At 49.2% G+C, this 27578-nt stretch overlaps 1 protein-coding gene across 2 annotated transcripts in view; it reads left to right on the forward strand.

Annotated features, from left to right (window-relative positions):
* The window catches only part of GABRG2 (gamma-aminobutyric acid type A receptor subunit gamma2), a 261450-nt gene that overhangs the window by 154785 nt on the left and 79087 nt on the right, over positions 1–27578 (forward strand). For both annotated transcript variants that reach the window (XM_069763791.1, XM_069763790.1), the window contains exon 4: positions 442–662. In XM_069763791.1, the coding sequence (XP_069619892.1) occupies positions 442–662 (221 nt within the window). The remainder of the gene's footprint in view (positions 1–441; positions 663–27578) is intronic.

Consider the following 27578-nt stretch of genomic DNA (forward strand, 5'->3'; position numbering starts at 1 on the left):
ATCAGTTTAATTAAACAAAACAGGCCTACAATGAAGGAGTAGAACCATCTCAAGGAGGATCACAAGGAAAAGGACAGCATGTGACTTAAATGTGAGTGTCTGAGCAAAGGGTCTGAATACTTATGACCATGTGATATTCCAGTTTTTCTTTTTAAATACATTAGCAAAAAAATCTACATTTCTGTTTTTTCAGTCAAGATGGTGTGCAGAGTGTACATTAATGTGGAAAAAAAGAACTTTCTGAATTTACCAAATGGCTGCAATGAAACAAAGAGTGAAAAATTTAAAGGGGTCTGAATACTTTCTCTACCCACTGCATCTATCTATCTATCTATCTATCTATCTATCTATCTATCTATCTATCTATCTATCTATCTATCTATCTATCATCTATCTATCTTTCACATAATACTTTATCTAGTTATATTTTTGTTACTGCAGGAATACACCATTGATATATTTTTTGCACAAACCTGGTATGATAGACGCTTGAAGTTCAACAGCACCATCAAAGTGCTTCGACTCAATAGTAACATGGTTGGCAAGATTTGGATTCCAGACACATTTTTTCGCAACTCAAAGAAAGCCGATGCTCATTGGATAACTACTCCTAACAGGATGCTAAGGATATGGAATGATGGAAGAGTACTTTACACACTCAGGTATTACACTATAAAGTCTCTTTTATCCATGAAATTGCATTAAATTAAGCTTGGCATTAATACCATTTACAATGAATGTGTCTCTGCAATACATAACATCAATGCAATGTAGAAGCGAACTCTCCTTTTTCTTGTAAAACCAATGCAATATTGTCTTCATAGTTTGAGTGTAGAGACATATGGTGCCGTAATGCAGGATTTTCTTGGCTTCTGTGCAGATACCGAAATTAAGTTTGCATTTCTTAGTATTGTGTTACAGCTGAATGAAAATTGTCTATAATTGAGAGACATAAAATGCACAAAAGTTTTTTTCGTTTTTCTAATAATGGTGCTGATTTCCACATGACAGTGTTATAAATTTGCTTTATATAATAAATGCAATAACACTAAAAGGACTAACAGAGTGAAAAATGAAAAAAAAATTAAAATATGGAAAAATAAGAAAAATATAAAAGTTCAAATCCCCCCTCAGCTCAGCTGGCAATCTGTCTTGTTTTAACCAATGTGATGATTTTCCCTTTTTTAGATTGATTGATGAATTTATAAAGCAAAATAATGAGCCAATGATCCATAAGTGAAGAAAAAGGCAGACTTCTCTGATATGTTACTCTTTTTTCTGTTCACGTTTATTATTGATTTATTCAAATTTTCTTGGAATGACAGGAAGAAATTAAAAAAATAATAAAGAAAGCTCAGTCAGTAGAGATTAAATGTTTGTGCCCATATTTCTTATAAAAAAAACATACAGAATTATTTGCTGTTGATTTTAACCCCTTCAAGACCCAGCCTATTTTGACCTTAAAGACCTTGCCGTTTTTTGCAATTCTGACCAGTGTCCCTTTATGAGGTAATAACTCAGGAACGCTTCAACGGATCCTAGCGGTTCTGAGATTGTTTTTTCGTGACATATTGGGCTTCATGTTAGTGGTAAATTTAGGTCAATAAATTCTGCATTTATTTGTGATAAACACGGAAATTTGGCGAAAATTTTGAAAATTTCGCAATTTTCACATTTTGAATTTTTATTCTGTTAAACCAGAGAGATATGTGACACAAAATAGTTAATAAATAACATTTCCCACATGTTTACTTTACATCAGCACAATTTTGGAAACAAAATTTTTTTTTGTTAGGAAGTTATAAGGGTTAAAATTCGACCAGCGATTTGTCATTTTTACAACGAAATTTACAAAACCATTTTTTTTAGGGACCACCTCACATTTGAAGTCAGTTTGAGGGGTCTATATGGCTGAAAATACCCAAAAGTGACACCATTCTAAAAACTGCACCCCTCAAGGTACTCAAAACCACATTCAAGAAGTTTATTAACCCTTCAGGTGCTTCACAGTAGCAGAAGCAACATGGAAGGAAAAAATGAACATTTAACTTTTTAGTCACAAAAATTATCTTTTAGCAACAATTTTTTTATTTTCCCAATGGTAAAAGGAGAAACTGAACCACGAAAGTTGTTGTCCAATTTGTCCTGAGTACGCTGATACCTCATATGTGGGGGTAAACCACTGTTTTGGCGCACGGCAGGGCTTGGAAGGGAAGGAGCGCCATTTGACTTTTTGAATCAAAAATTGGCTCCACTCTTTAGCGGACACCATGTCACGTTTGGAGAGCCCCCGTGTGCCTAAAAATTGGAGCTCCCCCACAAGTGACCCCATTTTGGAAACTAGACGCCCCAAGGAACTTATCTAGATGCATAGTGAGCACTTTGAACCCCCAGGTGCTTCACAAATTGATCCGTAAAAATGAAAAAGTACTTTTTTTTCGCAAAAAAATTCTTTTAGCCTCAATTTTTTCATTTTCACATGGGCAACAGGATAAAATGGATCCTAAAATGTGTTGGGCAATTTCTCCTGAGTACACCAATACCTCACATGTGGAGGTAAACCACTGTTTGGGCACATGGTAAGGCTCGGAAGGGAAGGAGCGCCATTTGACTTTTTGAATGAAAAATTATTTCCATCGTTAGCGGACACCATGTCGCGTTTGGATAGCTCCTGTGTGCCTAAACATTGGCGCTCCCCCACAAGTGACCCCATTTTGGAAACTAGACCCCCCAAGGAACTAATTTAGATGCCTAGTGAGCACTTTAAACCCTCAGGTGCTTCACAAATTGATCTGTAAAAATGAAAAAGTAATTTTTTTTCACAAAAAAATTCTTTTCGCCTCAATTTTTTCATTTTCACATGGGCAGTAGGATAAAATGGATCATAAAATTTGTTGGGCAATTTCTCCCGAGTACGCCGATACCTCATATGTGGGGGTAAACCACTGTTTGGGCACTCGGCAGGGCTCGGAAGAGAAGGCGCGCCATTTGACTTTTTGAATGGAAAATTAGCTCCAATTGTTAGCGGACACCATGTCGCGTTTGGAGAGCCCCTGTGTGCCTAAACATTGGAGCTCCCCCACAAGTGACCCCATTTTGGAAACTAGACCCCCCAAGGAACTTATCTAGATGCATATTGAGCACTTTAAACCCCCAAGTGCTTCACAGAAGTTTATAACGCAGAGCCATGAAAATAAAAAATAATTTTTCTTTCCTCAAAAATGATATTTTAGCCTGGAATTTCCTATTTTGCCAAGGATAATAGGAGAAATTGGACCCCAAATATTGTTGTCCAGTTTGTCCTGAGTACGCTTATACCCCATATGTGGGGGTAAACCACTGTTTGGGCGCACGGCAGGGCTCGGAAGGGATGGCACGCCATTTGGCTTTTTAAATGGAAAATTAGCTCCAATCATTAGCGGACACCATGTCACGTTTGGAGAGGCCCTGTGTGCCTAAACATTGGAGATCCCCCAGAAATGACACCATTTTAGAAACTAGACCCCCAAAGGAACTAATCTAGATGTGTGGTGAGGACTTTGAACCCCCAAGTGCTTCACAGAAGTTTATAACGCAGAGCCATGAAAATAAAAAAAAAAATTATTTTCTCAAAAATGATCTTTTAGCCTGCAATTTTTTATTTTCCCAAGGGTAACAGGAGAAATTTGACCCCAAACGTTGTTGTCCAGTTTCTCCTGAGTACGCTGATACCCCATATGTGGGGGTAAATCACTGTTTGGGCACATGCCGGGGCTCGGAAGTGAAGTAGTGACGTTTTGAAATGCAGACTTTGATGGAATGCTCTGTGGGCGTCACGTTGCGTTTGCAGAGCCCCTGATGTGGCTTAACAGTAGAAACCCCCCACAAGTGACCCCATTTTGGAAACTAGACCCCCAAAGGAACTTATCTAGATGTGTGGTGAGCACTTTGAACCCCCAAGTGCTTCATAGAAGTTTATAATGCAGAGCCGTGAAAATAATAAATACGTTTTCTTTCCTCAAAAATAATTATTTAGCCCAGAATTTTTTAATTTTCCCAAGGGTAACAGGAGAAATTTGACCCCAATATTTGTTGTCCAGTTTCTCCTGAGTACGGTGATACCCCATATGTGGGGGTAAACTACTGTTTGGGCACATGCCGGGGCTTGGAATTGAAGTAGTGACGTTTTGAAATGCAGACTTTGATGGAATGCTCTGCGGGCGTCACGTTGCGTTTGCAGAGCCCCTGATGTGCCTAAACAGTAGAAACCCCCCACAAGTGACCCCATTTTGGAAACTAGACCCTGAAAGGAACTTATCTAGATGTGTGGTGAGCACTTTGAACCCCCAAGTGCTTCATAGAAGTTTATAATGCAGAGCCGTGAAAATAATAAATACGTTTTCTTTCCTCAAAAATAATTATTTAGCCCAGAATTTTTTATTTTCCCAAGGGTTACAGGAGAATTTGGACCCCAAAAGTTGTTGTCCAGTTTCTCTTGAGTACGCTGATACCCCATATGTGGGGGTAAACCACTGTTTGGGCACACGTCGGGGCTCAGAAGGGAAGTAGTGACTTTTGAAATGCAGACTTTGATGGAATGGTCTGCGGGCGTCACGTTGCGTTTGCAGAGCCCCTGGTGTGCCTAAACAGTAGAAACCCCCCCACAAGTGACCCCATTTTAGAAACTAGACCCCCCAAGGAACTTATCTAGATATGTGGTGAGCACTTTGAACCCCCAAGTGCTTCACAGACGTTTACAACGCAGAGCCGTGAAAATAAAAATCATTTTTCTTTCCTCAAAAATTATGTTTTAGCAAGCATTTTTTTAGATTCACAAGGGTAACAGGAGAAATTGGACCCCAGTAATTGTTGCGCAGTTTGTCCTGAGTATGCTGGTACCCCATATGTGGGGGTAAACCACTGTTTGGGCACACGTCAGGGCTCGGAAGTGAGGGAGCACCATTTGACTTTTTGAATACGAGATTGGCTGGAATCAATGGTGGCGCCATGTTGCGTTTGGAGACCCCTGATGTGCCTAAACAGTGGAAACCCCTCAATTCTAACTCCAACACTAACCCCAACACACCCCTAACCCTAATCCCAACTGTAGCCATAATCCTAATCACAACCCTAACCCCAACACACCCCTAACCACAACACTAACCCCAACACACCCCTAACCCTAACCACAACCCTAATTCCAACCCTAACCCTAAGGCTATGTGCCCACGTTGCGGATTCGTGTGAGATATTTCCGCACCATTTTTGAAAAATCTGCGGGTAAAAGGCACTGTGTTTTACCTGCGGATTTTCCGCGGATTTCCAGTGTTTTTTGTGCGGATTTCACCTGCGGATTCCTATTGAGGAACAGGTGTAAAACGCTGCGGAATCCGCACAAAGAATTGACATGCTGCGGAAAATACAACGCAGCGTTTCCGTGCGGTATTTTCCGCACCATGGGCACAGCGGATTTGGTTTTTCATATGTTTACATGGTACTGTAAACCTGATGGAACACTGCTGCGAATCCGCAGCCAAATCCGCACCGTGTGCACATAGCCTAATTCTAAAGGTATGTGCACACGCTGCGGAAAACGCTGCGGATCCGCAGCAGTTTCCCATGAGTGTACAGTTCAATGTAAACCTATGGGAAACAAAAATCGCTGTACACATGCTGCGGAAAAACTGCACGGAAACGCAGCGGTTTACATTCCGCAGCATGTCACTTCTTTGTGCGGATTCCGCAGCGGTTTTACAACTGCTCCAATAGAAAATCGCAATTGTAAAACCGCAGTGAAATGCGCAGAAAAAAACGCGGTAAATCCGCCATAAATCCGCAGCGGTTTAGCACTGCGGATTTATCAAATCCGCAGCGGAAAAATCCGCAGAGGACCAGAATACGTGTGCACATACCGAAACCCTAACCCTAGCCCTAACCCTAACCCTACCCCTAACCCTACCCCTAACCCTACCCCTACCCCTAGCCCTAACCCTAACCCTACCCCTAGCCCTACCCCTACCCCTAACCCTACCCCTAACCCTACCCCTAACCCTACCCCTACCCCTAGCCCTAACCCTAACCCTACCCCTAGCCCTACCCCTACCCCTAGCCCTACCCCTAACCCTACCCCTACCCCTAGCCCTAACCTTAACCCTAACCCTACCCCTAACCCTAACCCTACCCCTAACCCTATTCTAACATTAGTGGAAAAAAAAAAATTTCTTTATTTTTTTATTGTCCCTACCTATGGGGGTGACAAAGGGGGGGGGTCATTTATTATTTTTTTTATTTTGATCACTGAGATAGATTATATCTCAGTGATCAAAATGCACTTTGGAACGAATCTGCCGGCCGGCAGATTCGGCGGGCGCACTGCGCATGCGCCCGCCATTTTGGAAGATGGCGGCGCCCGGGAGAAGACGGACGGGACCACGGCTGGATCGGTAAGTATGATAGGGTGGGGGAGGACCACGGGGGGGGGATCGGAGCACGGGGGGGGGGAATCGGAGCGCGGGAGGGGTGGAACGGAGCACGGGGGGGCTGGAACGGAGCACGGGGGGGTGGAACGGAGCACGGGGGGGGTGGATCGGAGTGCAGGGGGGGTGATTGGAGCACGGGGGGGTGATTGGAGCACGGGGGGAGCGGACACGAGCACGGGGGGGAGCGGAGCACAGGGCGGAGGGGAGCCGGAGCAGTGTACCGGCCAGATCGGGGGGGTGGGGGGGCGATCGGAGGGGTGGGGTGGGGGCACACTAGTATTTCCAGCCATGGCCGATGATATTTCAGCATCGGCCATGGCTGGATTGTAATATTTCACCCGTTATAATGGGTGAAATATTACAAATCGCTCTGATTGGCAGTTTCACTTTCAACAGCCAATCAGAGCGATCGTAGCCACGAGGGGGTGAAGCCACCCCCCCTGGGCTAAACTACCACTCCCCCTGTCCCTGCAGATCGGGTGAAATGGGAGTTAACCCTTTCACCCGATCTGCAGGGACGCGATCTTTCCATGACGCCGCATAGGCGTCATGGGTCGGAATGGCACCGACTTTCATGACGCCTACGTGGCGTCATGGGTCGGGAAGGGGTTAAGAATGTCACCCAATGCATTGCAATGAATTCCACACTGTGAAATGACTTGCAGCAAATTTTATAATCAGCGCCACAGGTCAATTTAAAAAAATGCATGCAAGATATGCAAGAAAGTTAAGATATCATTAACCCCTATCTGACCTCGGACGGGATAGTACGTCCAAGGTCAGACCCCCTGCTTTGATGCAGGGCTCCGCGGTGAGCCCGCATCAAATCTGGGACATGTCAGCTGTTTTGAACAGCTGACATGTGCCCGTAATAGGCGCGGGCAGAATCGCGATCTGCCCGCACCTATTAACTAGTTAAATGCCGCTGTCAAACGCAGACTGCGGCATTTAACTACCGCTTCCGGCCGGGCGGCCGGAAATGACGTCATCGCCGACCCCATCACATGATCGGGGGTCGGCGATGCGTCTCCATTGTAACCATAGAGGTCCTTGAGACCTCTATGGTTACTGATCGCCGGTGGCTGTGAGCGCCACCCTGTGGTCGGCGCTCACAGCACACCTCCATTTCTGCTACATAGCAGCGATCAGCAGATCGCTGCTATGTAGCAGAGGCGATCGAGTTGTGCCTGCTTCTAGCCTCCCATGGAGGCTATTGAAGCATGGCAAAAGTAAAAAAAAAAAAGTTGAAAAAAATGTGAAAAAAATAAAAAAATATAAAAGTTTAAATCACCCCCCTTTCGCCCCAATCAAAATAAATCAATAAAAAAATATAAAATCTACGCATATTTGGTATAGCCACGCTCAGAATCGCCCGATCTATCAATAATAAAAAGCATTAACCTGATCGCTAAACGGCGTAGCGAGAAAAAAATTCGAAACGCCAAAATTACGTTTTTTTGGTCGCTGCAACATTGCATTAAAATGCAATAACGGGCGATCAAAAGAACGTGTCTGCACCGAAATGCTATCATTAAAAACGTCATCTCGGCACGCAAAAAATAAGCCCTCAACTGACCACAGATCACGAAAAATGGAGACGCTACGGGTATCGGAAAATGGCGCATTTTTTTTTTTTTTTTTTAGCAAAGTTTGGAATTTTTTTTCACCACTTAGATAAAAAATAACCTAGTCATGTTAGGTGTCTATGAACTCGTACTGACCTGGAGAATCATAGTGGCAGGTCAGTTTTAGCATTTAGTGAACCTAGCAAAAAAGCCAAACAAAAAACAAGTGTGGGATTGCACTTTTTTTGCAATTTCACCGCACTTGGAATTTTTTTCCCGTTTTCTAGTACACGACATGCTAAAACCAATGATGTCGTTCAAAAGTACAACTCGTCCTGCAAAAAATAAGCCCTCATATGGCCAAAGGGAACCTGTCAGCAGGATTGTGCACAGTAACCTACAGTGTCAGGTCGGCGCCATTCTACTGAATAAAATGATACCTTGGTTGATGAAAGTACAGTTAAATGAAAGCATCAGTGTGGAAAGAAGTTGGTGTCTAGATGAGCACAGTGCAGTGAGCAGGGCCGCGCTTAGTAACCCGATGTTTACCCTGGTTACCATCCTAAAAGTAAAAAAACAAACGCTTCATACTTACCTTCCGCTGTCTGTCCCCGGCGCTGTGCTTTCCTGCACTCACTGTGAGCACAGCGGCCGGAAAGCAGGGCGGTGACGTCACCGCTCTGCTTTCCGGCCGCTGTGCTCACAGCCAGTACAGAGAAGCAGAGCACCGGGGACAGACAGCGGAAGGTAAGTATGAAGCGTTTGTTTTTTTTACCTTTAGGATGGTAACCAGGGTAAACATCGGGTTACTAAGCGCGGCCCTGCGCTTAGTAACCCGATGTTTACCCTGGTTACCGGCATCGTTGGTCGCTGGAGAGCTGTCTGTGTGACAGCTCTCCAGCGACCAAACAGCGACGCTGCAGCGATCCGGATCGTTGTCGTATCGCTGCAGCATCGCTTAGTGTGACGGTACCTTAAGTATCACCAGAACATGAGCAATTAAAAAGAACCTGTCATCACGATTTAGTATGTTAAGATAAAGGTATGGCCATAATCACTTGAGATGGGTGAACCCGACCAGTAAAGTTTGGCGTCCGTACTGAACACCAACTGTTTGGGCATGAACACCAAGCACGGACTTCAAAGTTTGGCCCCCGAAACACCGGGTGTTTGTCGCATTGTCATGTGCAAGACAGTGCAGCAAACACCACTTCTGACGAGTGGTAAAATCAGCACCTCTGATAAGACAACTGTGGCTCCCATGCTGTCAAAAGACAGCATTAGGGCGCAGCTGTGATCAGAGGTATAAAGATCAGAGTGCAACATCAGTGACTAGCGGTAAAGTCATAGAGGTTACCTCCAGTCACTGAGGCTGCGATCACCTCAGTGAGATCCCCGCTAGCACTATGAGAAAGTCTCACAGTGCAGGGGCACGTTCACTGCAGTTCACCGGGAGAATTTCACTGCGGTGAATTTGAACTGGGGTGAACTCTATTTTAAATTACAAAATCATTCTGACGGGTCCTTAATAAATCAAGTGCACTGCACATGATTCTATTCAGTCTTAATTCATTAGTTTTTATATATTTTTTTTACACTTTTTCAAACTTTGGGATAGAAAACTGATAAGGGTTAAGTTTAGGGCTAGAGTTATATTTAGGGTTAAGGTTAGACTTAGGGCTTGGTTGCAGGTTAAATTGTTACACAAAAAATTAAAGACAAAAAACAAAAAAGATTAACAAGGTATTACTTTATTTTTAATTTTTTTTACAATAAAGCTGAAAAAAAATAGGAGATTGAGGTACAAACTTTAATTACATAGCAGTAAATATTTTAATCAATTTACACTACATGTGCTTGGAGAATAAGCATTCAGGCACCCATTTACTGGCTTACTGGGGGCTTGGGAACGAACCTCAGTGCAAAATGGGATTCGGATGTATGTGCCTATGGGGCCGTAGGTTTCAATGGTGCTGGCAGAGCAAACGTGAGCTCTGTCTTGCACCATTTTTGGGTGTGCATGCCTACTGGAGATGGGTACCCAAACATAGTTGCTCTGCCAGCACAATTATAGTCTGTGGCCCTGTTGGTTGATACGGCCAAATCTCAATTTGCTGGTGGTTTAGACACAAGCCCCAATTAAGCCACTGAACAGATTCCTGAACGCAGTGTAAAAGCACCCTAAGTGTTCACTTACTAGAAGGCACAAAATACTCACCTTGTCCCTGACAACTCAAGCAACACCACTCGTTGAGCATGATACCTTACCAACTATTGATCTCTAAGCATCTGCAGAAGCAGTGTGTGGTTGTCCAGACATGTTGGGAGTTGTAAATTCACAATAGTTAGAATACTGCAGTTTACAGACAGATATTGGGAGTTGGTACATCACGGCATTGTGAAGGAAGCTTTCAGTGTTGTGTTGCTCAAAAGATTTTATGTTAGATCTATCCAAATTGACATTTATAAAGCTCCTACGGAATCTTTCTGCTGTCAGTTCTGTAGTTTGGCAGTTATCTCTCAATATAAATGACAGTACATGGACATTTCGGCATCAATACATAGTGCTGTCGGTGTAATCCAGACATCTAATTTTAAACAGAATACATGGATCTTGTCAAACATCAGTGCATTGCAGATGGTAAAAGATTTGCAGCACCAATTTCTGTCACATAAAGTAAACTCCCTTCTGGGATATTTTGTTAAAAATGGATAAAATGGAAATTAGTGACAATGACTCAATTAACTAGTGTTATAAATAGATTACATCCTTGTACTGGTTTCCTTATTGAACCATTCTGCCGGAAATTGCAGCAGTTAGTTTCAATATTCATCACCAATTAGGGTCAAGCATCCAGAGAATTTTTTTTTACTTAGCCGATTTAGCCTGTTAACAACCACCATTACAGAAAATGGGTAGGGATTAGTGTTGAGCGATACCTTCCGATATCGGAAAGTATCGGTATCGGATAGGATCGGCCGATATTCAAAAAATATCGGATATCGCCGATACCGATACCCGATCCCAATGCAAGTCAATGGGACCAAAATATCGGAATTAAAATAAACCCTTTCTTGCCTTGTAGGTTCATTCTACATGAAGGAAAACAACTAAGAATAATGCCGGATGTATTTGGGGAGGTGGCGGAGACATTAAAGTCATAGAGGTTTATCCCAATCAAATAGAATAGCATGTTTTTTTTTTTTTTTTAAGACGTTCGGAGTGACAAAGATATTGACTATGTAAATTTTTATTTTATTTTGTCAGATATTGATGTTTCACTATTCCACGCCCTTCCCCTTCTTTTTTTTCTTTTTTTTTTTTTCTTTTCCCACACTTTCATCATCATCATCATATTCAACTATTATTATTCTTCCTATTCTACATATTCTTTTTATTCCACTGTTATTATTCTTCCTATTCTACTTCTTCATCATATTCTCATTTGTGACAGGCATTCCCGTAGTTGTTATCTATAAAAGTTGGAAGATTACACCTTCCGTTCTGCCAGTCACAAAAGTTACATTTGTCCGCGTTCAGTTTGGCCTGCAGCATCAGGCTTTATCCAGGGGCACCACGAGGAGGAACGGACTCACCCCCATACACTGCTTAGTCTTCTTCTGCATATAATTTAGATAATATCTTTTGCTCTGATATTAAGTCTTATGCTTAATGTTCTTCTGCTCTTTGTTCTGCAGCCTCTTGTTCTTCTGCTTCTCGGTCTTCCGTGTCGTCGTCTCCAGGGTCGTCGTCTCCAGTGTCGTCATCTCCGCCGTCGTCGTCTCAGCCGTCGTCGTCTCCGCCGTCGTCGTCTCCGCCGTCGTCGTCGTCGTCGTCATCGGGGTGGTCTTCCGGGTCGTCGACTTTAGGGTCTTCAACTTGGAAATGTAGCAGAAGGTACAAGAAGGCTGAGAAAATGCCAAGAACCAGCTGATGGAACTGGAACTCGGATGGCTACCCGAAGGTTCAAGAGCCTATGGAACTACCGAGGACCAGCTGACGTTACTGGAACCCGGTTACTAAGCAGGAGGTACCCGTGCTAAAAAGCACTACCAAGGACCGCCTGACGTTGATGGAACTCGGATACCCAGAAGGAGGCACCAAAGCCAAAGGCTCTGCCCGGAACCAGCTGACGGTACTGGAACCAGGATGGGGAGCAGAAGGTACAAGAGCAAAAGACACTGCCGAGAACCAGCTGACGGTACTGGAACCCGGATGGGTAGCCGAAGGTCCAAGAGCCAATGGAACTACCGAGGACCAGCTGACGTTACTGGAACCCGGTTACTAAGCAGGAGGTACCCGTGCCTGAAAGCACTACCAAGGACCACCTGACGTTGGTGGAACTTGGATACGCAGAAGGAGGCACCTAAGCCAAAGGCTCTGCCCGGAACCAGCTGACGGTACTGGAAACAGGATGGGGAGCAGAAGGTACAAGAGCAAAAGACACTGCCGAGAACCAGCTGACGGTGCTGGAACCAGGTGGTGGACCTGAAGGCCCACAGGAGAGGAGAGAACAGCTAGGCCGCGAGGCAGCCGCAGTTACCGAACCCCAACAGTCCTACAGGGGGAGCTGGGCCTACTGGCACTACAGAACCAGCCTTGACTACCAGTTCACGCAGCCCACATAGGAAGCTCCTAAACTGGAGGCACCCTGGAGTTGGCTAACCCGACCGCACCACGACGGGGCAAGCATAGGCGTCTCAGTGAGCTTGACACAACCCGGAAACAGCTGACGGTGCTGAAACCAGGCTTGGCACGAGGGAGTACCTGTGTCAAAAACACTGCCGAGAACCAGCTGGCGTTGCTGGAACCCAGATGCGTTGCCCCAGTGTGCAAGAGCCAATGGCACGACCGAGGACCAGCTGGCGGTGCTCGAACCCGGTTACTAAGCTGTAGGTGCCCGCGCTTAAAAGCACTACCAAGGACCGCCTGACGTTGGCGGAACTCGGATACCCAGGAGGAGGCACCTAAGCCAAAGGCTCGGCCCGGAACCAGCTGACGGTGCTGGAACCAGGTGGTGGACCCGAAGGCCCACAGGAGAGGAGAGAACAGCTAGGCCGCGAGGCAGCCGCAGTTACCGAACCCCAACAGTCCTACAGGGGGAGATGGGCCTACTGGCACTACAGAACCAGCCTTGACTACCAGTTCACGCAGCTCACATAGGAAGCTCCTAAACTGGAGGCACCCTGGAGTTGGCTAACCCGACCGCACCACGACGGGGCAAGCATAGGCGTCGCAGTGAGCTTGACACAACCCAGAAACAGCTGACGGTGCTGAAACCAGGTTTGGCACGAGGGAGTACCTGTGACAAAAACACTGCCGAGAACCAGCTGGCGGTGCTGGAACCCAGATGCGTTGCCCCAGTGTGCAAGAGCCAATGGCACGACCGAGGACCAGCTGACGGTGCTGAAACCCGGTTACTAAGCTGTAGGTGCCCGCGCTTAAAAGCACTACCAAGGACCGCCTGACGTTGGCGGAACTCGGATACCCAGGAGGAGGCACCTAAGCCAAAGGCTCGGCCCGGGACCAGCTGACGGTGCTGGAACCAGGTGGTGGACCCGAAGGCCCACAGGAGAGGAGAGAACAGCTAGGCCGCGAGGCAGCCGCAGTTACCGAACCCCAACAGTCCTACAGGGGGAGCTGGGCCTACTGGCACTACAGAACCAGCCTTGACTACCAGTTCACGCAGCCCACATAGGAAGCTCCTAAACTGGAGGCACCCTGGAGTTGGCTAAGCCGACAGCACCACGACGGGGCAAGCATAGGCGTCTCAGTGAGCTTGACACAACCCGGAAACAGCTGATGGTGCTGAAACCAGGCTTGGCACGAGGGAGTACCTGTGACAAGAACACTGCCGAGAACCAGCTGGCGGTGCTGGAACCCAGATGCGTTGCCCCAGTGTGCAAGAGCCAATGGCACGACCGAGGACCAGCTGACGGTGCTGAAACCCGGTTACTAAGCTGTAGGTGCCCGCGCTTAAAAGCACTACCAAGGACCGCCTGGCGTTGGCGGAACTCGGATACCCAGGAGGAGGCACCTAAGCCAAAGGCTCGGCCCGGAACCAGCTGACGGTGCTGGAACCAGGTGGTGGACCCGAAGGCCCACAGGAGAGGAGAGAACAGCTAGGCCGCGAGGCAGCCGCAGTTACCGAACCCCAACAGTCCTACAGGGGGAGCTGGGCCTACTGGCACTACAGAACCAGCCTTGACTACCAGTTCACGCAGCCCACATAGGAAGCTCCTAAACTGGAGGCACCCTGGAGTTGGCTAACCCGACAGCACCACGACGGGGCAAGCATAGGCGTCTCAGTGAGCTTGACACAACCCGGAAACAGCTGACGGTGCTGAAACCAGGCTTGGCACGAGGGAGTACCTGTGACAAGAACAATGCCGAGAACCAGCTGGCGGTGCTGGAACCCAGATGCGTTGCCCCAGTGTGCAAGAGCCAATGGCAACGAGGACCAGCTGGCGGTGCTGGAACCCGGTTACTAAGCTGTAGGTGCCCGCGCTTAAAAGCACTACCAAGGACCGCCTGACGTTGGCGGAACTCGGATACCCAGGAGGAGGCACTTAAGACAAAGGCTCGGCCTGGAACCAGCTGACGGTGCTGGAACCAGGTGGTGGACCCGAAGGTCCACAGGAGAGGAGAGAACAGCTAGGCCGCGAGGCAGCCGCAGTTACCGAACCCCAACAGTCCTACAGGGGGAGCTGGGCCTACTGGCACTACAGAACCAGCCTTGACTACCAGTTCACGCAGCCCACATAGGAAGCTCCTAAACTGGAGGCACCCTGGAGTTGGCTAACCCGACTGCAACACGACGGGGCAAGCATAGGCGTCTCAGCGAGTTTGACACAACCCGGAAACAGCTGACGGTGCTGAAACCAGGTTTGGCACGAGGGAGTACCTGTGACAAAAACACTGCCGAGAACCAGCTGGCGGTGCTGGAACCCGGATGCTTTGCCTATCAAACATTGTCTTCCTACAGCCCCAACTAGCGGTGTTGGAGCAAAGGGTAAGCAGGGGGAGCAGAGTGTAGGCCGAAGCCTGCACTGGAGTCAGCTTTGTGTCTGCGTTGCGTTTGCAGGACACTTTGCCGGCTACACAGTGGGGGAACAGCAGGCGGTGCTGAACCCCACTAACACATTGGCTGGTGTTTTTCTCTGTGCAGCTAGCACTTCCAGGCTAAAACTGGCGGTGTTATGAGCCCAGGGTCAGCAGGAGGAGGAGAGGAGCAGAGTGTAGGCCGAAGACTGCACTGGTGGCAGCTTTTGTTCTGTTGTGCCTGCGTGGCGTTTGCAGGTCACGTTGCCGGCTACACAGCTGGGGAACAGCTGGCGGTGCTGAACCCCACTAACACATTGGCTGGTGTTTTTCTCTGTGCAGCTAGCACGTCCGGGCACAAACTGGCGGTGTTAGAGCCCAGGGTCAGCAGGAGGAGGAGAGGAGCAGAGTGTAGGCCGAAGCCTAGTTGAACCAATTTCAAAGGTAACCTTTAACCCCCCCTCAGGTGTTGCAAGGTACAAGAGCCACACCTTGTGCAGCATTAATGCTGCACAAGTAAAAGGTTGCTCTATTTAGTTTGCTCCTTGCACACGCTGAATAAAACACGTACACTATTTAGCCCATTATACTGTCAAACAGTAGTGGAGGCGTGACTTGTCTTTTTAAGGAGATGCAGCACAGGTGTCAAAATTTACACCTAGGTGCTGGGCAAAGATTCCTGAGCGTAGTTATTTGCTGTACAGGAGTCTGCGCTCTTGTTATCCTTTGGCCATGCGCTGTGAGCGATGCCTGTCTTCTCACCTCATTTCATGTTGGCCGGTGCGGTTAGCGATGGCCATGAAACCCAGACCCGCAGTGTCTTTTAATAAAGTCACACTGCAGAGCTGGGATTCGTGACCTTGCGCAGTAAATTTTGTCGCCTGTCCCTCATGTCCTTACACCTGCATCAGACTGGGCGGCCTCATCTGATCCCTTCTCGCATGCCGCGGCCATGAGGCCGCACATTCTGAAGAAGGCGGAAGGAGATGAGTAAAGACAGGCGAAGATATCCACTGCTCGTGCCCATCAATCACACCCTCGCAGTCTAAATAAGCAAGACAACGAGGAGCGTGGTTTCAGGCAGGGCGGATGCACAGCCGCAGCCAGCCAACCAAAGATGTCATAAGACGGGCAGCGCTAACAAGGGGGGTGCTGCATGTCATTAAAAAGGAAAGTCACACCTCAGGGACATTGTAATGGTCTGTAATGAGACACATTTTTTCCGTGTTTAATTAAACGTGGGCAAGTAGACAAAGTCAGCCACCTTGTGCAAATGCAGCAGTACTGCTGTACAAGGTGGCTGTTATACATAGAAACACCTTGGGGTGGGTGGCAGGGTCCCTTTAATTTCAGTTTTTGTGCCTGCGTGGCGTTTGCAGGTCACGTTGCCGGCTACACAGCTGGGGAACAGCTGGCGGTGCTGAACCCCACTAACACATTGGCTGGTGTTTTTCTCTGTGCAGCTAGCACGTCCGGGCAAAAACTGGCGGTGTTAGAGCCCAGGGTCAGCAGGAGGAGGAGAAGAGCAGAGTGAAGGCCGAAGCCTGCACTGGTGGCAGCTTTTGTTCTGTTGTGCCTGCGTGGCGTTTGCAGGTCACGTTGCCGGCTACACAGCTGGGGAACAGCTGGCGGTGCTGAACCCCACTAACACATTGGCTGGTGTTTTTCTCTGTGCAGCTAGCACGTCCGGGCAAAAACTGGCGGTGTTAGAGCCCAGGGTCAGCAGGAGGAGGAGAGGAGCAGAGTGTAGGCCGAAGCCTGCACTGGTGGCAGCTTTTGTTCTGTTGTGCCTGCGTGGCGTTTGCAGGTCACGTTGCCGGCTACACAGCTGGGGAACAGCTGGCGGTGCTGAACCCCACTAACACATTGGCTGGTGTTTTTCTCTGTCAAGCTAGCACGTCCGGGCAAAAACTGGCGGTGTTAGAGCCAAGGGTCAGCAGGAGGAGGAGAGGAGCAGAGTGTAGGCCGAAGCCTAGTTGAACCAATTTCAAAGGTAACCTTTAACCCCCCTCAGGTGTTGCAAGGTACAAGAGCCACACCTCGTGCAGCATTAATGCTGCACAAGTAAAAGGTTGCTCTATTAATTTTGCTCCTTGCACACGCTGAATAAAACACGTACACTATTTAGCCCATTCTACTGTAAAACAGTAGTGGAGGCGTGACTTGTCTTTTTAAAGAAAAGCAGCACAGGTGTCGAAAATAACACCTTGGTGCATGGGCGCAGCTTCCTGAGCATTGTTATTTGCTGTACAGGAGTCTGCGCTCTTGTTATCCCTTGGCCATGCGCTGTGAGCGCTTCCTGTCTTCTGACCTCATTTCATGTTGGCCGATGCGGTTAGCGGTGGACATGAATCCCAGACCCACAGTGTGTTTGGAAAAAATCACACTGCGTGGCTTGGATTCGTGGCCTTGTGCAGTTAATATGTTTGCCGCTCACACATGTCCTTACACCTACTTCAGACTGGGCGGCCTCATCTGATCCCTTATCGCATGCCGCGGTCATGAGGCCACCCAGTCTGAAGAAGGCGGAAGAAGATGAGTGAACACAGGCAAACATATGCACTGCACATGCCCATCAATCACATCCTCGTTGTCCAAAAAAATAAGACACCGAGGGGCGTTGTTTCGAGCAGGGCAGACGCACAGGCGCAGCCAGCTAACCAATGATGCCAAAAGACGGGCAGCGCTAACAAGGGTGGTGCTGCGTATCATTAGAAAGGAAAGTCACACCTCAGGGACAGTGGAATGGTCTCAATGAGACACATTTAGTACGTGTTTAATTAAACGTGGGCAAGGAGAAAAAGTCTGCCACCTTGTACAAATGCAGCAGTACTGCTGTACAAGGTGGCTGTTATACATAGAAACACCTGGGGGTGGGGGGCAGGCTTCCTTCAATTTCAGTTCATGTGCCTGCGTGGCGTTTGCAGGACACGTTGCCAGCTACACAGCAGGGGAACAGCTAGCGTTGCTGAACCCCACTGACACATTGACTGGTGTTTTTCTCTGTGCAGCTCGCATGTCCGGGCAAAAACTGGCGGTGTTAGAGCCCAGGGTCAGCAGGAGGAGGAGAGGAGCAAAGTGTAGGCCGAAGCCTGCACTGGTGGCAGCTTTTGGTCGGTTGTGCCAGCGTGGCTTGTGCTGGACACGATGCCGGCTACACAGCAGGGGAACAGCTGGCGTTGCTGAACCCCACTAACACATTGACTGGTGTTTTTCTCTGTGCAGCTCGCATGTCCGGGCAAAAACTGGCGGTGTTAGATCCCAGGGTCAGCAGGAGGAGGAGAGGAGCAAAGTGTAGGCCGAAGCCTGCACTGGTGGCAGCTTTTGGTCGGTTGTGCCAGCGTGGCTTGTGCTGGACACGATGCCGGCTATACAGCAGGGGAACAGCTGGCGGTGCTGAACCCCACTAACACATTGGCTGTTGTTTTTCTCTGTGAAGCTCGCATTTCCGGGCAAAAACTAGCGGTGTTAGAGCCCAGGGTCAGCAGGAGGAGGAGAGGAGCAGAGTGTAGGCCGAAGCCTAGTTGAACCAATTTCAAAGGTAACCTTTAACCCCCCCTCAGGTGTTGCAAGGTACAAGAGCCACACCTTGTGCAGCATTAATGCTGCACAAGTAAAAGGTTGCTCTATTTAGTTTGCTCCTTGCACACGCTGAATAAAACACGTACACTATTTAGCCCATTATACTGTCAAACAGTAGTGGAGGCGTGACTTGTCTTTTTAAGGAGACGCAGCACAGGTGTCAAAATTTACACCTAGGTGGTGGGCGCAGATTCCTGAGCGTTGTATTAGCTGTACAGGAGTCTGCGCTATTGTGATCCCTTGGCCATGCGCTGTGAGCGCTGCCTGTCTTCTCACCTCATTTCATGTTGGCCGGTGCGGTTAGCAATGGATATGAATCCCAGGCCCACAGTGTGTTTTCAAAAAATCACACTGCGTGGCTGGGATTCGTGTCCTTGTGCAGTAAATATGTTTGCCGCTCACACATGTCCTTACACCTGCTTCAGACTGGGCGGCCTCAGCTGATCCCTTATCGCCTACCACGGCCAGGAGGCCGCACAGTCTGAAGAAGGCGGAAGGAGATGAGTTAAGACAGGTGAACATATGCACTGCACATGCCCATCAATCACACCCTCGCAGCCAAAATATATGAAACGAGGGGGGTTGTGTCGGGCAGGGCGGACGCACAGGCACAGGCAGCCAACCAATGATGTCAGAAGACGGGCAGCGCTACCAAGGGGGGTGGTGCGTGTCATTAAAAAGGAAAGTCACACCTCAGGGACATTGTAATGGTCTGTAATGAGACACATATTTTACGTGTTTAATTCTACGTGGGCAAGGATAAAAAAACAGCCACCTTGTACAAATGCAGCAGTACTGCTGTACTAGGTGGCTGTTATACATAGAAACACCTGGGGGGGTGGGGCCAGGTTCCCTTTAATTTCAGTTCATGTGCCTGCGTGGCGTTTGCAGGTCACGTTGCCGGCTACACAGCAGGGGAACAGCTGGCGTTGCTGAACCCCACTAACACATTGGCTGGTGTTTTTCTCTGTGCAGCTAGCACTTCCGGGCAAAAACTAGCGGTGTTTGAGCCCAGGGTCAGCAGGAGGAGGAGAGGAGCAGAGTGTAGGCCGAAGCCTGCACTGGTGGCAGCTTTTGTTCTGTTGTGCCAGCGTGGCTTGTGCTGGACACGTTGCCGACTACACAGCAGGGGAACAGCTGGCGGTGCTGAACCCCACTGACACATCACCTAGTGTTTTTTCTGTGTAGACAACACTTCCAGGTGGCAACTGACAGTGTTGAAACCCAGGGAATCAAAGAGGAGCAGAGTTTAGGCCGAAGCCTGCAGTGGAGCAAGTTGAAATGGAGCCTTTAACCCCCCACCCAGGCATTTGTTGCTGAAAGAGCCATCTTGTACAGCAGTAATACTGCACATGGAAAATGGTGGCTCCGAAAATTATGCTCCTTGCAAACGCTGAAGTACACACTCATATAATGTGTCCCCTCACACCGTCAAACCATCCCGGAAGTGGGACTTTCCTTTGTAATGTGACACAGCACAGCCGTCATTCCAACCCCCTTGGTGCCGTGCGCCACCTCCTCAACGTTGTTTGGTTCTGTCACGGAGCCCGCGCTGTAATGTTATCCCTTGGCCATGCACAGTTAGCGGTGCCCGTCTTCTGACATCATGTAGGTGTCAGGCTGGCAGTGCCTGTGCGTCCAAGCTGCCCGAGATCCAACCTTGCAGTGTAATCTAATGTAGTCTCACTGCGGGCCAGGGATCCATGGGCATGCGCAGTGCATATCATCGCCTCTCACTCACCTCCTTCCTGCTTCTTCAGACTCTGCGGCGTCACGGCCGTGGCATGCTATTAGGGATCAGCTGACGCCGCCTAGTCTGAAGAAGCGTGAAGAAGGGGAGTGAGAGGCTAGTATATGCACTGCGCATGGCCATGGATACCAGGCCCACTGTGGGATCACATTAGACGACACTGCGAGGTGTGATTTCGGGCAGCGTGGACGCACAGGCGCAGCCAGGACGACAACAAATGATGTCAGAGGACGGGCAGCGCAAACTGTGCATGGCCAAGGGATAACATAACAGCGCAGGGTCCATGACGGAATCAAACAACGCTAAGGAGGCAGCGCACGGTGCCAAGGGGGTAGCAATGACGGCTGTGCTGCGTCACATTACAAAGGAAAGTCCCACCTCCGGGACGGTTGGACGGTGTGAGGGGACACATTACATGAGTGTGTAGTTCAGCGTTTGCAAGGAGCATAATTTCAAGAGCGACCTTTCCCTTGTGCAGTATTAGTGCTGCACATGGTGGCTCTTTCAGTAACAAACGCCTAGGGGGGGGGGGGACAGGTCCCCTTACATTTTAGTTGTGCCAGCATGGCGGTCGCATGACACGTTGCCGGATACACAGCTGGGGATCAGCTGACGTTACTGAACCCCAATAACAGAGGAGCGACTGTTGACTGTGCACACAGCACTTCCAGGCACCAACTGGCGGTGTTAGAGCCCAGGGACAGCAGGAGGAGCAGATTGGAGGTATTGCCGCACACACAGCTGGGGATCAGCTGACGTTACTGAACCCCAATAACAGAGGAGCGACTGTTGACTGTGCACACAGCACTTCCAGGCACCAACTGGCGGTGTTAGAGCCCAGGGACAGCAGGAGGAGCAGAGGAACAGAGTGTAGGCCGAAGCCTGATTGGAGCAAGTTGAAAGGGAACCTTTAACCCCCCCCCAAGACGTTTGTAGCTGAAAGAGCCATCTTGTGCAGCACTAAGGATGCAAAAGGAAAAGGTGGTTCTTTTAATTATGCTTCTTGCAAACACCAAAGTAAACACTAAAAATGTGTCCCCTTATACCGTTAAACCGTCCCGGAGGTGCGAATTTCCTTCGTAATGGGACACAGCAGAGCTGTCATTCCTATCCCCTTGGTGCCGTGCGCTGCCTCCTCAGCGTTGTTTTAAGCTGTCACGGAGCCTGTGCTGTTCTGTTAGCCCTTGGCCATGCCCAATTAGCGCTGCCTGTCTTCTGACATAATTTGGTGTCAGGCTGTCAGTGCCTGTGCGTCCACGCTGCTCCAGATCCCACCTCGCAGTCTCGTCTAACGTAATCCCACTGCGGGCCTTGGAACCATGGGCATGCACAGTGCATATCCTCGACTCTCACTCCCCTCCTTCCCTCTTCTTCAGACTGTGCGGTGTCACGGCCGTGGCATGCTATTAGGGATCAGCTGACGGCGCACAGTCTAAAGAAGGCGGAGGGAAATGAGCGAGAGCCCGAGGGGAAGATATGCACTGCGCATGCCCATGGATCCCAGGCCCGCAGTGTGACTCAATCAGAAGACACTGCGAGGCGGGATCTCGGGCAGCGTGGCCGCACAGGCGCAGCCAGCCTGACACCAAATTATGTCAGAAGACAGGCAGCGCAAATAGGGCATGCCCAAGGGATAACAGAACAGCGCAGGCTCCGTGACAGCTTAAAACAACGCTGAGGAGGCAGCGCATGGCACCAAGGGGGTAGGAATGACGGCTGTGCTGCGTCACATTACGAAGGAAAGTCCCAGCTCCGGGACAGTATAACGGTATCAGTGAACACATTTTATAAGTGTTAAGTTCTGCGTGTGCAAGGAGCTAAAAAAAAGAGCTACCTTTTCCTTGTGCAGCATTACTGCTGCACAAGATGGCTCTTTCAGTAACAAACGACGGGGGGGGGGACAGGTTCCCTTACATTTAGGTTGTTGTGCCAGCGTGGCGGTCGCAGGACACATTATTGCCGGCTACACAGCTGGGGATCAGCTGACGATACTGAAACCCAATAACACTGGGTCGTATGTTTTTACTGTGCAGCCTGCACTTCTGAGCCGCAACTGGCGGTGTTGGAGCCCAGGAATAGCAGTTCAGGTGGTAGAAAGATGAACACAGCAGGAGACCTGGATGACACCCAATTACTTAATCAGGCAGAGGAGTGGCAAATTCCTGCGAGATCCAGGCCTGGTTCATTTTCAGGAAAGTAAGCCGGTCAACGTTATCGGAGGATAGTCGCATGCGACGGTCTGTTAGTACACCACCTGCGGCACTAAAGACACGTTCCGATAAGACACTAGCCGCAGGGCAAGCCAGCACCTCCAATTCATACTGGCTTAGCTCTGGCCATGTATCCAGCTTAGAGACCCAAAACTTGAACGGGGAAGAGCCGTCTGGGAGTACAGTAAGAGGGCAAGCCATGTAGTCTGTCACCATCTGACGGAACCGTTGCCTCCTGCTGACTGGAGCCGCCGGTGATGGTGTAGACATTTGGAGCGGGCACACAAAAGTGTGCCAGAGTTGTGCCATACTGGGCTTGCCTTGGGCAGAGGCACTGCTTCTGCTCCCTCTTTGGGCAGAGCCTCCCCCACTGCCTCGACGCACTGAGCTGCTTTGTAAAGCACTAGCAGCACTCCTCTCAGTTGGACAGGAGAAGATGATGGAATTCACCAGTGTGTCGTGGTACTCCCGCAATTTACGCTCCCGGGTCAACGCAGGGATGAGGTTTTGGACGTTGTCCCGGTAACGAGGATCGAGGAGGGTGAACACCCAATAATCAGGCATGTTGAGAATGTGGTCGATGCGGCGGTCGTTTCTCAGGCACTGCAGCATGAAATCCACCATGTGCTGCAGAGTGCCAACTGGCCCAGAAACGCTGTCCCCTGCTTGAGACATGATCTCTGCCCGCTCGTCATCACCCCACCCTCGCTGTACACACTGACCACTGGATAATTGTGTCGCTCCCTCCTCTGGACGGAGCTCTTCCTCCTCCATTGACTCCTCCTCATCCTCCTCACAAATTGGCCCCTGCGTACCCCTTTGTGAGGAACCACGTGGCGCTGACTCTCCAGAAGCTGATGGAAAAGGTGACTCCTCATCCTCCACCTCTTCCACAACATCATCCCTTAACCCTTGCAAAGTTTGCTGAAGCAGGCAGATAAGGGGGACAGTCATGCTGACTAGTGCATCATCTGCACTTGCCATCCGCGTGGAATAATCAAAAGGACGCAAAACCTGGCAGACGTCCTTCATAGTGGCCCACTCTGTGGTTGGGAAGTCTGATCGGCGCTGACTGCGACTTCTTTGCGCCTGATGCAGCTGGTACTCCATAACTGCTTGCTGCTGCTCACACAACCGCTCCAACATATGTAACGTGGAATTCCACCGGGTAGGTAGGTCACATATGATGCGGTGTTCCGGAAGGCGGAATCGGCGCTGCAGAGCAGCAATGCGGGATCTGGCCAAGCTGGAACGCCGCAAGTGAGCACACTCTAGGCTGACCTTGTGCAGCAGGGCATCAAGATCCGGATAGTCCCTCAGAAAACTCTGCACAACCAAATTGAGCACATGTGCCAGACATGGGATGTGAGTGAGGTTGCCAAGGGCCAAAGCTGCCACCAGATTTCGGCCATTGTCACACACTACCATGCCTGGCTGGAGATTCGCTGGCAGTAACCACACATCGCTCTCCTGCTTGATGGCATTCCAGAGCTCCTGCGCTGTGTGGCTTCGATGCCCCAATGAAACTAGTTTCAAAACGGCCTGCTGACGTTTGGCCACGGCTGTGCTCATGTCGGTCATAGGTAAACGTTCACGGGTCCATGTGGAGGTGGACTGTGACGGATCCTGCAGAGAGGAATCTGAGGAACTGGTGTAAGAGGAGGAGTCGATGCGTACAGACTGGATTCCTGCAATCCTTGGAGTGGGCAGGACACGTCCTGCGCCACTCGCACGATCTGTACCTGGCTCAACAACATTAACCCAATGGGCAGTGAGGGAAACATATCGCCCCTGTCCATGCTGACAGGTCCACGCATCGGTGGTGAGGTGGACCTTGCTACTGACGGCGTTCAGTAGCGCATGTTTTATGTTTGCCTCAACATGCCTGTGCAGGGCAGGGACATGCCTGCCTGCTGAAGTAAAAGCGGCTGGGCACCTTGTACTGTGGGACTGCCAATGCCATCAAGTCACGGAAGCTGTCAGCCTCCACCAGCCTGAACGAGAGCATTTCCAGGGACAACAGTTTGGCAATGCCTGCATTCAGAGCCTGTGCTCGGGGGTGGTTGGCCGAGAATGCCCGCCTTTTCTCCCATGCCTGTACTACCGATGGCTGTAGAGTAGACTGGGAGTGTGAGGATGACTGGGAAGGTGGTGCTGTGGGTGGAATTACACAAGGTCTCTGGACAACAGTGCCAGAGGTTCTTCCATGGCGATCCTGGGAGGAAGCCAAACCAGCTGTGCGTGAGCTGGAGGAAGAGGCAACACGAGCTGAAGAGGTGGTAGCTGCCGCTGTTGGTTGGCCTACATCTTCAGTCTGTTTCTGTAACTCCACCGCGTGCCTGGTCCGCACATGTTTCCACATATTTGTGGTATTGAGGTTGCTGACATTTTTCCCTCTTTTTACTTTCTGATGACACAGCTTGCATTTGACAAAACAAATGTCATCTGCAACTGTGTCAAAAAAGGACCAGGCACTGCAAGTCTTGGGAGCGCCCTTTTTGGCTTTGGAAAGAGACAGGCTCCTAACGGGTGCCAAAGTGGAGGCTACAGGCTCCGCAGTCTTCCCCCTCCCTCTCCCTCTTTGGCCCGTAAGGGGAAGCTTTTCCTCAGAGCTGCTCCCACCACCTTCCTGTTCCTCACGCCACGATGGGTCAAGGACCTCATCATCTCCACTACCCTCTGCCACCAACTGCTCCTCCTGGGTAGTCTAGGCAGCACAGTACGCATCAGAAAGCGGCACCTGAGTTTCATCATCAGATGCGTACTGCGCTGTGGTCACCGGAGGCACTGGCCCACCTGCCTCTTCAGAGTCAGAGAGAAAAAGCTGTTGGGCATCACTGCACACTGCCTCTTCTTCCATTTCTCCAATGCTGCTTGGCTGGCCCCCTGTTTCCAAGCCAAGAGATTCAGAGAACAGAAGTAGAGACGGCTCCTGTCCTGGGCTCTCTGACTGCCTGGCCAATTTGGCAGGTGGTGAAGAGACAGATGGCTGCTCTCCAGTGCTCTGTGCCTGAGAGGATGTGGCACTAACTGAAGTCGATGCCGAGGCGTTAGCTGCCATCCACCCGACAATGGCTTCAATTTGGTTTTCACGCAGCAGCGGTGCACGGCGCTCTCCGACAAAGCTGCGCATGAAGGACTGTTCCCTGCTGAAACTGAGTGACGACGAGTCACGGCGCCCGCAGCAGGCACAGAATCACCACGTCCTCTCCCTGCTCCTCTCCCTGCTCCGCGCCCACGCCCACGTGCCTTACTCCCTGCCCTCTTCATCTTGGTTGACAGATAAAGATAAGCAGAAAAGTACTAAGGCCTTAGTGTGCTTATTCCTGAAATGCTCCTCCTAACAGGTGTAAGAAACACTAATGTTGTAAAGTGTGGACTAAACTTTATTATTTTTCAAATGTGGCCTACACAAGTGTTAAGTTGTGTTTGGTGAACTTTACTTTTTTTTTGGTGCAGATCGGGCTACAGAGCTAGTTTAAATCACACGGAGACCGTGCAGACAGCCGTAAACGGCGCTGCAAGGCCAAAAAACCCTCCTCTAGGTTATCCTATGTAGTGTTTTTCCACTATTTAGCTGGAGACGGGTGGAAAGACACTAATAGGAATTTTTTTTTTTTAATTTTAAACAGGCTGCACTATTTGAAAAAAAGGAAATTGTTTTTCAAGGTATGAGGCAGTAACGCACCCTGAGCTGAATCCAACCGGCTATAGCTGCACACAGACTACAGGGCGAGCTGCGCTCACACAGAGACCATGCAGACAGCCGTAAACGGCGCTGCAAGGCCCAATAAACCCCCTCTAGGTTATCCTATGTAGTGTTTTTCCACTATTTAGCTGGAGACGGGTGGAAAAACACTAATAGGAATTTTTTTTTTTTAAATTTTAAACAGGCTGCACTATTTGAAAAAAAGGAAAATTTTTCTCAAGGTATGAGCCAGTAACGAACCCTGAGCTGAATCCAACCGGCTATGGCTGCACACAGACTACAGGGCGAGCTGGGCTCACACGGAGACCGTGCAGACAGCCGTAAACGGCGCTGCAAGGCCCAAAAAAACCCCTCTAGGTTATCCTATGTAGTGTTTTTCCACAATTTAGCTGGAGACGGGTGGAAAAACACTAATAGGAAATTTGAGAAAAAATGTGCAGCAGGCTGCACTATGAGCAAAAAAGGACAACTGTGTGAGGCAGTGTGAACCCCCCCTGAGCTGATTACAACCGGGTATATGGCTGCACACAGACTACAGAGTGAGCTGCACACACACACACACACAGAGACCTTGCAGAACGCTGTTAAAACAGCGCTGCAAGGCAAGAGCAAGGTGAACAGTGAAGAACACACAGCGTTTTGCTAAATTAGCCTTTGGAAAGGAAAATAAAGCAATTAGCCAGCTCAACTGGCCCTCAGTTAGAACACAGCGTCCTGTCCCTAACTGAAATCACAGCAGAGTGAGCGCAAAATGGCGGCAGCGTTTTTTATAGTGCAGAGTGACATCATTTCAGCAGCCAATCACAGCCTTGCCAGTACTTACATGCCCACCATGCTAAACAGGATGTGCCCACACTTCCAATCATTCCTCATTGGCTGCTGCGTTCTGTTTGAATTCTGGGAACTTCCGATTCCGGTATCCGATACGCGGGAAGTATTGGAATTCGGTATCGGAATTCCGATACCGCAAATATCGGCCGATACCCGATACTTGCGGTATCGGAATGCTCAACACTAGTAGGGATCTAGACACAAATATATGTCCAGGGCCACAATCACCCTGGTGCAATTTATATACACATTTATAGGTGTAACTTGGCTGAAAATAAAAAAGCCCAGACAAGTTGCAGACAGCTCAAACTGTATGAACATAGCAAGTTGCACACAATTTCAAGGAGTTATACACCATTGGGGACAAATGTATTCTTAAATTCATGTAATTGGGGTAAAAGTAATGTTTGCAATTGGATTTCATTACAATT

This window comes from Ranitomeya imitator, chromosome 4 (genome assembly GCF_032444005.1).
Source record: "Ranitomeya imitator isolate aRanImi1 chromosome 4, aRanImi1.pri, whole genome shotgun sequence".
In the NCBI taxonomy this organism is placed as follows: Eukaryota; Metazoa; Chordata; class Amphibia; order Anura; family Dendrobatidae; genus Ranitomeya; species Ranitomeya imitator.